The sequence below is a fragment of the Elgaria multicarinata genome, chromosome 20 (genome assembly GCF_023053635.1).
Source record: "Elgaria multicarinata webbii isolate HBS135686 ecotype San Diego chromosome 20, rElgMul1.1.pri, whole genome shotgun sequence".
Taxonomy (NCBI): Eukaryota; Metazoa; Chordata; class Lepidosauria; order Squamata; family Anguidae; genus Elgaria; species Elgaria multicarinata.
In genome coordinates, this window is record NC_086190.1 from 10,099,342 (window position 1) to 10,110,677 (window position 11,336).

The following is an 11,336-nucleotide window of genomic DNA, read 5'->3' on the forward strand; positions in this document are numbered from 1 at the left end:
CAAAATACATAAACTGCCTTTCGCCCTCAAGGAGTTGTTAGCAGTATAGATAGCAGTATAAAAAGGCAAATAAAACATAACAACCAAAATACAAAATAAGAGACATAAAATCTATGCCACCAGCAAACAAAGTAATGAATAAATGGATTGCTTTTTTAAAAACGTAAAATTTAAAATTCCTGGGCAAAGGGGAATGTTTTGATTTGGCTCCAGTCATATTAAGGTTGTGACCAGTCATCTTAGCCTTGAAAGGGCATTCCAGAGTATGTAAAAATAATTTCCCTTTCATTGTACTTCCTCCTCGGGGACATTTCGGAGTGAGATAGATACTCTCCTCTATGACCTTGGGTTGCTGGAGAAATTTCTCTCTAACTTCTTCTATTTTAGAATACATGTGAGTTTTTGTTCCAGCTTTTTTACAGTCATGCCTTTGGTTACTCTGTCAGATCCTGTTCAGAAGATACGCTAAGCATTTTGAGCCAAACATTATGGCTTAGCATGTCGTGTGAACCATGATTTAGTGTATCATGTGAACCATTCCTAACCATAGTAGCTACATAAACATGGTTTAAACAGAGAATCATGCAATCATAGAATAGTAGAGTTGGAAGGCCATTGAGTCCAACCCCCTGCTCAATGCAGGAATCCACCCTAAAGCATCCCTGACAGATGCTTGTCCAGCTGCCTCTTGAAGGCCTCTAGTGTGGGAGAGCCCACAACCTCCCTAGGTAACTGGTTCCATTGTCATACTACTCTAACAGTGAGGAAGTTTTTCCTGATGTCCAGCCGGAATCTGACTTCTTGTAATTTCAGCCCATTATTCCATGTCCTGCACTCTGGGATGATCGAGAAGAGATCCTGGCCCTCTTCTGTGTGACAACCTTTTAAGGATTTGAAGAGTGCTCTCATGTCTGCCCTCAATCTTCTCTTCTCCAGGCTAAACATGCCCACTAACCATTTGCTGCAAAAGGGTTAACAGCCTAACCATAGCTTAGTGTGTCTGAACAGGTCCTCACTGTCATAAGAACTTAAGAGGTACCTTGCTAGATCTAGACCAAGTAATCCACTCCATTGACTGCAAGGCTTTTTTACGGGTAGCAACAAAACAATGTGAAGGCCGAGTGGCGTTCCCCAAAATCTTTTGTGACATTGTGAGCGAAGATAAAGTATACTCCTCTCTGATCATGAGGTATAGCGGCTTGAAGCAAAAAATAAATAAATGACTTTGTGGCCCAACCTATTTGATTCCTAAAAATGATCCTTGAGCAAAGACATGGAAGCATTCTCCCTTCCCTGTTATTTGTCCTATGCCGCCTATTATTTCATCTTGGTCAAAGGCCACTTTGAGGAGGGTCAGACTAGGATCCGAGATACCCATGATCAAATCTTCATGTTGGGAGGATAGTATGGTGACGGAAGTATATACATGGACTAAACATACAGTCTTTACAGTCAGGATTTGATCCGTGGAAATCTAGGTTAGCTCATTTCACTGTGGAAACCGAAACATCTTCTTAATTCTTTGTTTTGGTTTGATGAGGCATTGAGGGCACTTCCGTTTTTCGTCACAGCTTACTGGGTACATTTCAGATTTGCTCATAGACCATAAAGCGGCAGTAATATTTTAGGGTAGGATCCACTTCATGTTATTGGTGGGAGTGTGTGTGATTGAAGGTTGTGGGGGAGTGAAGTGTGATGTAGCGGTTAGAGTGCTGGTCTAGGAGCAGGGAACCTGAACTCAAATTCTCACCTATCTATGAAGTTCATGGGCCAAGACCTGTTTCCCAGCTCAGCCTACCTCACAGGGTTGTTTTGAGGATAAAGGGTAGAAAGAACCAGGCATGCTGCTCTAAGCACTTTGCAGGAAGGATGGCATAATTTTATTTGAAAAGGGGGTTTCAAATAAATAAATCATTAGGGTTGCCAGACGTCCAGGGAAACCAGGAATGTCCCGGTTTCCAAGCATTTCCAAAATGCCCCGGCCAGTCAGTCAAGAATCCCGGATTCCTGTTCCAGCTGGCTGGAGGAATCCCACCCTCCGAAATGGTGCCTTGAGCCTGCTCAGTGGAGTGTAGGTCTCCATACTGAAGTCTCCTCTAGCTTTTGAGAAGTTTTTATATTGTATTTTGTATTTGTGTTTTAAATTTGTTGGTTGTTTTTATGCTCTTCATGGTTTTAATTTTTGTGAACCGCCCAGAGAGCTATTGGGCGGTATAAAAATGTGATAGATAAATAAATAAATAAATAGTAGAGAAATGTAATTTAGTGTCATTTTTTTTCTGTTTGCTTGCTTAAACTGTTCTTTGCCTATTATTTATTTGCAGGTGCTTAAGTACTTTAGACTGCAATCCTATACATACTTATCGGGGAATAAGTCCTATTTAACTTAATAGGATTTCTTTCTGAGTAGACACGCATAGGATTGCAATGTTAGATAACTAAAACTTAGATAGTTTTCTTTCGTTACATATTGCTCAGGTTTTTTTAAAAAAAAATCCTACCCCCTACAAATGGTCCCAGTTTTGTGGATTCAGATATGGCAACCCTAATCATCATCATCATCATCATCATCATCATCAAAGCCCCATGGAAATTGAAGAAATCAGGTTTAATATCCCAGCATTTGCCACTAGAGGACAGCATTGGATATTCGTTAAGGGAAGCAAGATGTTGCCATGACTACCTTGGCACCAACTGAGAGTAGAGAGTTGATGACCCGGTGTCAGTGTTGACATTTTCGAACGTAAAAATAGGGTGGCCCTATGAAAAGGAGGACAGGGCTCCTGTATCTTTCACAGTTGCATAGAAAAGGGAATTTCAGCAGGTGTCATTTGGATATATGGAGAACCTGGTGAAATTCCCTCTTCATCACAACAGTTAAAGCTGCAAGTGCCCTGCCCTCTTTTAAATCTGGTCACTCTAGTATAGCTCCTGCAGCTTTAACTGTGGTGATGAAGAGGGAATTTCACCAGGTTCTCCATATATACAAATGACACCTGCTGAAATTCCCTTTTCTATGCAACTGTGAAAGATACAGGAGCCCTGTCCTCCTTTCCATATGGTCACTCTAGGTTATGGTCATTTGGGTACAGATAGGGTGACCATATGAAAAGGAGGACAGGGCTCCTGTAGCTGGACATCAGGAAAAACTTCCTGACTGTTAGAGCAGTGCGACGGTGGAATCAGTTACCTAGGGAGGTTGTGGGCTCTCCCACCCTAGAGGCCTTCAAGAGGCAGCTGGACAAGCATCTGTCAGGGATGCTTTAGGGTGGATTCCTGCACTGAGCAGGGGGTTGGACTAGATGGCCTTGTAGACCCCTTCCAACTCTGCTATTCTATGATTCTATGATTGATTACACGATTCAGCCACCAACTCGCAGGCACCACAGGCTTCCTCCCCCCCCCCCAGCACTGCGCTTTTATAAAGCAGCAGACTTACTGCAGCTTTTTCCTTGACTTTGCTCTGTCTGTCGGTGGCGACCTCACTTTGTATTGAGACTGGGGGCGTTCCAGGGGCATATCGAGGCCCAGGGGAGGCCGGGGGGGACTCGCGGGAAGGCTGGGCAGCGGGCCGGGGGCAGGCTCAATAAGCTGAATGGCCACCAGCACTGCCCAGAAAGCCCGTGTTGCCATGGAGATTTGCCGCTCCCACTCTGGAGCTGTGATGCCGCGGAGATTTGAGGGGATGACCGGCAAAGTGACTCCGACTAGCCCTAGCCAGCATGGCCAATGGTCTGGACTGCCGGGGTTGCAGTCAAAAATATCTGGAGGGCATCAGGTTGGGGGAAGACTGTTCTAGAGAGTGTTCGCCAATGTTTCCAAGAGGAAGGAAATCATTCTAGGTTGAGTCATGTGAAGCTGTCAGTGTTACGATAAGGGCAGCGATGACATAAAATATACGAGATGGTATTCTAAAGACAGCTGTACTGTGTTGGGTATTCGTGTCGTTCCCCCACCCTGCCCGCCACTTCTTCCTTGGCGTTGTAAATCCCTCACTCCAAATAAACTTTTGTTCGAGTTCCTGATGTTTGTTGAATATAACACTCTCCTGCCTCAGTGCCATTGAGGTCCCAGGACCTTCTACTACTCTGTGTAGGTTTCTACACGGCAGAAAATCCTGAGCATGCTGCTAAGGAACAAAGGGCAGGCACAAGGAAAGTGCACAGGTGTGTTGTAAGGGTGCACACTATGTGCGTAAATTGCCACCACAAACTGCTGTGCAGCTTTGCCACACACACCCTGAAAAATGTCAGCATGTGCCCATGTGGGGGCACTGCAGCTAGCCAATCCTATCGCTCTTTGCTTCTTAAACTTCTCCGCCACTACAGCTCATTGGCTGATTGCTCCTGCCCTCTCCTCTCCCCTCATCTCCTGGCTCCCCACCCCCAAAGCTTCCTCCAGTAGCCCAGATCACAGCGGACGGCCCATGACTAAAGCAAACAACAGGGGCAAGCTAAGGAGCCCCTGCTGGGAGTAAGCAGCTACTGCAACCAGTGGCCCTCAGGCCTTGCAGTGAAGAACACTGCCATAAAGCCTTCGGCACAACCCACTGGCACTCATACACATGAGTTCCCTGTTTACCTTGCCTCCATTTCCCTCCCCTCCTATTTTCTTTCCAGACTGTAAACATCTCAGGGCAGGGACCTGTCCTCTTTAACACATTGATGGCATCGTAGCATGCAGGAACATAGAAAGCTGCCTTATTCAGTGAGAGACCATTGGTTCATTGAGCCCAGTATTGTTGACACTGACTGGCAGTGGCTTTGCAGGGTTTCAGGCGGGATTCCCTTCCTAGCCTTACCTGGAGAAACCGGGGATCGAACCTGGGACCATCTGCATGCAAAACAAGGGCTCTACCACTGAGCTATGGCTCTCCATTAGTGTGGTGTAGTGGTTAGAGTGTTGGAATGGGACTCAGGAGATCGAGGTTCTAGTCCCCACTCAGCCAAGGAGTTCACTGGGTGACTTTGGGCCAGTCACTGACTCTCAGCCTCTACCCTACTTTACAAGGTTGTGAGGATAAAATGGGGAGGAGGAGGACTATATAAGCCCCCTTGGGTTCTTTGCAAGAAGAAAAAAGCCAGCATATAAATGGAATAATAGTAATAAATGTTGCTCAACAAACATTTATCCTATGTTCTCTGAGTGCTGATACTTAAATAGCCAAAACAGCACCATCCATGCACGAGAGGGAAGTCTTAACAGGCTCAAGGGAGCTTGAAATTTTGCTGAAGTACAAAAAAAAAAAAACTTTAGGGGGAAAAACCTAGTAGTGGGGGCAAAACAGCCCAATGGGGACTGATCACTGAGTGTCTGAGAGGGGATAGCATGGGTGTGTCTGTCTGTCTACCTGCAGCCCTGGGGAGGACCACTCCCCATTGCAAAGTTTTATTGCAAGTAGTAGGGCAGCAGTGACACAGTTGCATCATGGTTAGGCTGCCTTTCCCTTCCCCTCAGCCGTCACAGTAAAGCAAGTCCAGAAAATTGCACCGCATGTGTTTATTTCAGTAAATTCAATTATATCATACAAAAGGCATACACAGTATGCAGCCCACACGAAGATCCCGGCAGTCCAGGAGAACATAAAAAATATATGCCACCCATCGCAAATGGCAACAATCCCCCTTCAAGAGGAAACACGCCTTATTTCAATGAAACACAAAACCAGAAAGAGCTGATCATTCTTACTCGCAAAATGTACGACATCAAATCATGAGGACCCCTCACGAGGCAAACCTTTTCTTCTTTAATATAAAGCAAGGGGGTATGGTTTCCCTAAGAAACAGTACTGGGGTAGGATTAGGGTTGGGGGTGGAATCAGTGAAATGTCAGAGTATTCGATCTGGTCTTCTCTAAAGAAATAGAGGCCCTGAAGTCTTCTGACCAGATGAAAATTAAACTTCCCACCAAGAAACCAGGCACCTGATTCGTCAGAGCAAAGCCAAAAGATTTTTTACAGGTGTATGGAGAATGACCTCTTACCGCTGCAACCTCTAGCAGCCTCAAGATGTGAACATCCTGTTATACTCTGACAACATATAATGTGCTGTTAAACACACACATATACACACCATCTTCATTATGAAGGTACTTGCCCTCCCCTGAATTTGGACCAGGGCCACGTGCTGCTTTCACCTCACTGAAGTGCAGCCCAAATACCGTTCGACAGACTCCATGAGCCCAAAGTAGTCCATCCTCCCCCACCCACCCACCCCCAAATAAATAATTTTAAAAGGGGGAAATAATATTCCCTACAAAGAAGAGGAACAGGGCTGGATGATTGGATGAGGTCCAACCCTCCCTCTGGAATGAAAGTCCATTGGCCGTCCTTTTCCAGCTGTCTACCAGGGCCTCCAGAGCGTGTGGACGTTCTTGGACGACGAGTGCTTCAAGGTGGAAGGCGAGCCGATAACTTCAGGTGTGGAGACCTGGTTCCTTTGGAAATGGCTCACTAGCTTGGCTTGAGTCTCAGTGTGGACTTTGTGAAGTGACATGAACTGGAAGGCCTCCTGCAGGCACCTGGAGTAGCCCTCTTTGAAGTCAAGTTGCGTGTCTGTATGAGCAGGTCCTACCACTAGAGAAAGAGGAGAGAAAAGAAGAGACCATTTAATAGGCATACTACGGCTTGAAACACCCTTAAAGCACTCCGTCTAATAGCAAAGTCAGTCAGTGTGTGCCAACAGGACTTGTAGTCAAAATGGGGCCACAAGGAAGCAAGAGGCAAGTATCTGTATGCCTGGAGTTTGTGGAAGTACAAAAAATAATAATTTAAAACATCTCCAATGGGGTTACACAGAGACAAAAAGAGCTTAAGGCTCAGTATGCACAGAAAGTTAACTGTTGATTGGGAAATAACCAAGAAAAATGGTGGCAGGTGATGACGGAATGGCATTCTGGAGAAGGGTGTGTCTGGCATCCAGAAAAAACCCCACTTCTATTAGGGGGTGAGGATCCACTGCAATGTTTTGTTGACTGTCCCATTGGCAATCACTATCATCAAAGAAAACTTTAGGCCCCCCCAAGCTTCATCGCTTTACCCACCTTTTGCCTGCAGCTGACTTTGCTGTTTCAGATAGTCCACGGTCATTTCTAGGATGTCGGCTTTCTCCAGCTTGGAGTTCGGTTGGTGCCTTTGGAATTCTCTCTCCAGCAGGAGTTTCAGTTGCTCAATGCTGCTGTTGATGCGGTCACGACGCATTTTCTCCACCACTGGCTTTCTAAGCTGCAAAGAAAAAGGGGAAAAAAGGGGGTTTCCTTTAGGAGACATTCAGACAGAGCCCCGTTTCCTGCGTAATCTTGTAGTAGAGATTCCCAGCTCATCTGTGGCAGTTGACGGAATTCATCAGAGTGAAGATGGCATCTCCAGGACAAACTTATATCAGTTGCATTGCCACTTTTAGCTGTCACAACTTGTCCCAAAGAAGCCTAGGAATGTTAGTTTGGTAAAGGTGTTGAGAATTCTCTGTTAAAGAGAGTGAATCTTCTCTTTTCCATACCACAACTACAATCCCCCGTGTCCTCTGGTGGAAATGACTGTTAAACCAGTTTAAAGATGCAACCCTCTGCATCTTCGGGCAGAAAAAGTCCTCCAATTCCTAGCATTCCTGGGAGTTGCAGGACTTCTTCTTTTTCCTGTCTAAACAGGCACAGGATGGCACCCTAAGCCGGTTTTGGAGATGCATCATCAGAAGCTGAACTGAAGCACGCCCGTCCAGATACTTACTTTATTTTTCTCTTTAGGGGTGAGGAGACCATTTTGATCCATGAAAATAATGCTTGAAGGCGCCATCCTTTCGTAGGCCGCAGCTGGGGCTCAGGAGCCGGGGGCCGAGGGCTCTTGCTGTGTGCCTGGCGGCTGCCGCCACCCCTCTATTTATACCGCCCTGGCTCCCTGAGACGCTGTGGGTCTCTGCTTCACTCCAGTTTCCCACACTCCGGAGCCAATCAGAAGGAGTCGGCAAACACAATAGAAGAAGCGGCTCTTCTTGCATGCTCCATTGGCGGTGAATAGCCTCGGGATAATGAACCTCTTTTTAAAAAACGAGCAGGTGGGGAGGCTGTGGTACGTGAAAGGCCGGAGCCGGGGATTACGCACACGCGCTCGTGCGCATGCAAGGGCGCTGGGAACGGGCTGGCCCTGCGCTCGCCAAGGCTGCAGAACAGCCACCGCATTCCAAGCCATCGCAAGCCATTGGGGGGGGGCTATGCCAAGCCGGCAGCAAAGAGCCTTCACTTGACCGAAGGGGACGCACGCGCCCAAATGCAGGCCACGGACTGCTTGGACAAACCCCTCGTTCTCACCGAGGCAGTAAACGGTCTGCAGTCACCATCATCACGGCCCGTAGAAAGCTAGCGTGTCAGGGAGTAGACTTCTATCCCCGTGCTGTCTAGGGGGGGATGATTTGACTTGATTTATTACATTCATATACTGCCCCATAGCCGAAGCTCTCTGGGCGGTTGACCATATGAAAAGGAGGACAGGGCTCCTGTATCTTTAACAGTTGCATAGAAAAGGGAATTTCAGCAGGTGTCATTTGAATGCATGTCGCACCTGGTGAAATTTCCTCTTTATCACAACAGTTAAAGCTGCAGGAGCTATACTGCAGCTAAACTGTGACCAGATTTAAAAGAGGGCAGGGCACCTGCAGCTTTAACTTTTGTGATGAAGAGGAAATTTCACCAGGTTTTCCATATATACAAATGACACCTGCAGAAATTCCCTTTTCAATACAACTGTTAAAGATACAGGAGCCCTGTCCTCCTTTTCATATGGTGACCCTAGGTTTACTAAAGTTAAAAAAACAGTGAACATTAAAAAGGGTACAACATTTTAAACCATCAACAACATAAACAGTATAAAAACAACGGTATCCATTTAAAAACGACAGTTCTGGGGTACGTTGAAAAACAAACTTAGCGTTGTTAAATGCTGTTAAATGCTTGGGGAAAGAATCATAGAATCAGAATAGCAGAGTTGGAAGGGGCCTACAAGGCCATCGAGTCCAACCCCCTGCTCAATGCAGGAATCCACCCTAAAGCATCCCTGACAGATGCTTGTCCAGCTGCCTCTTGAAGGCCTCTAGTGTGGGGAGAGCCCACAACTTCCCTAGGTAACTGATTCCATTGTCGTACTGCTCTAACAGTCAGGATGTTTTTCCTGATGTCCAGCTGGAATCTGGCTTCCTGTCACTTGAGCCCGTTATTCTGTGTCCTGCTTGGGAGGATCGAGAAGAGATCCTGTCCCTCCTCTGTGTGACAACCTTTTAAGTATTTGAAGAGTGCTATCACGTCTTGACCTGGTGCCGAAAAGATAACAACGTTGGCGCCAGGCGAGCCTCATTGGGGAGATCATTCCATAATTGGGGGCCACCACTGAAAAGGCCCTCTCCCTTGTTGCCACCCTCTGAGCTTCCCTCGGAGGAGGACCTTGGAGGAGGACCTTAAATGTTGAGCGCAGTGTACGGGTAGTTTCATGTCGGGAGAGGCGTTCCATCAGGTATTGTGGTCCCAAGCCATGTAAGGCTTTATAGGTTAAAACCAGCACCTTGAATTTGGTTTTAGGTGGATCCCCCCCACCCCCAGTATGGAGGAGCAATTCAATCAAGTGAACCCAGTATTGGGCAAAAGGCGAGATACAAACAAATATAATAATAATAGTAATAGTAATAATAAAATAATAATAATAATAATAACCCTTCCACCACCACCCCAGTACACAGCCAATAAGCAGAGTTACTCTCAATAAGGATTATGCCCTTGCGAAGTACAGTAGCCAAGAAAGTGGGTTGCTGTTTCTCAGCAAGTCCACCCTAGTCTGCTGCAGCCTGAGAGTCATCGTAGCGGCCTGCCCTGTAGGATTGATGCAAGGATGACTGAGATGTGGTGCACTTTGTGCATTCAAAAAGTTATTTTTTACTACTATTTTCTGGTTACAGTTTCCAACTGTTAAGATCGGCTCAGATTTGTATTTTTTTTTACCTGTTTCTTTTACGAAACCATTCACTCAGAAGGAAAGTGATGGCAAGTCCTCACAAGCGTGGCAGCTCTGTTGAGTTATAGCCACCTGTCTTCCAGGAATTTGTCCAATCCCTTTTTTTTTTAAGGCCTTTTACAAGCTATAGTTTGAACTGTCACTACTACTTTGTATTTGTTCGTGAATGAAGTGAAATGGTTTAATACTTACTGCTGTTTTGGTCAATTATATTTTTTACTTTTATTGCTTAGTGTGTGTGTTTTTTAATGATTTCATAGCTCTCGTTGATTTCAATGAGAAATCACTCCAAAATAACTTGATCTAGACTGTGATCTAGAAAGTTGTTCGTTCAAATCTCATCTCAGGGCCAAACAATCCTCCGTCACCCCACTGTTATATACCCACCTAAAGTGCTGCTTGCAGTAAACAGACCCTTCCAAGGGAGTCACTGAAGGCCGGCCTTAGGATAAATTGCACTCTGGGCGAGGAGTGTCTTTGATGCCCACTCCCCACTGTGGTCACCTTTGCAGGGCTACCCAGAAGGCTTATGGGGCCTGGTTATGGGAACCTTCTTCTCACTGGCCTTCCTTCTTCTCACATCAATCCGTTGGTTTCTGTTCGCCACTCTGCTGCTAAGATCATCTTCTTGGCTCGCCGCTCTGACCATGTTACTCCACTTCTGAAATCTCTTCATTGGCTTCCAATTCACTTCAGAATCCAATATAAACTTCTCCTGTTGACCTACAAAGCTTTTCACGGTCTAGTTCCTTCCTATCTCTCCTCTCTCATCTCACACTCTTGCCCCGCTCGTGCTCTTCGCTCCTCTGATGCCATGTTTCTCACCTGCCCAAGGGTCTCTATTATAATAATAATAATAATAATAATAATAATAATAATAATAATAATGGTGCAGGTGTGATGTTGGTGTCCCAGCAGCACAGCTCGGTACCCCCCCTCAGCTCGGCTAGGCACCCCACTTCGCTAAGCTCAGTGTCTCCCTCAGCTAAGCTCTGTGCCCTCCTCAGCTCTGTTTGATGTCCCCCATCAGATCTTTGTGAACCGCCCAGAGAGCTTCGGCTATTGGGCGGTATAAAAATGTAATAAATAAATAAATAAATAATAAATAATAGTGAATGTTATGGCTGAAAGGAGGATTTGAACCCAGGTCCAGGTTCGACCCATGGCACCACATCAGCACCAGCCTTGTTTGCACGCAAGTTACAAGCTTAGTCATTCTAGTTTGGTCTTTTCTTCTCTTCTCCCTCAAGTTCAGGTAAGAGAAAAGGTAGCATGTGTCTCTTCTCTGGAGTAGGTTCCTTCCTCCTTCCTCTCAGCCCCCCCCCCCGCCACCCCCACCCCAATT

The 11,336-nt window shown here is 46.1% G+C and overlaps 1 protein-coding gene across 1 annotated transcript; it reads right to left on the reverse strand.

Moving 5' to 3' along the window:
• Window positions 1-6,294: 6,294 nt before the first annotated feature.
• Window positions 6,295-7,807, reverse strand: LOC134411460 (transcription factor HES-5-like). The gene is made up of 3 exons (XM_063145279.1): window positions 7,724-7,807; window positions 7,042-7,222; window positions 6,295-6,574 (listed from the first exon to the last, which is right to left on the reverse strand). Exons 1-3 carry the CDS (start codon window positions 7,787-7,789, stop codon window positions 6,342-6,344), a joined length of 480 nt encoding a protein of 159 aa, XP_063001349.1. The 5' UTR covers window positions 7,790-7,807; the 3' UTR covers window positions 6,295-6,341.
• Window positions 7,808-11,336: the final 3,529 nt, after the last annotated feature.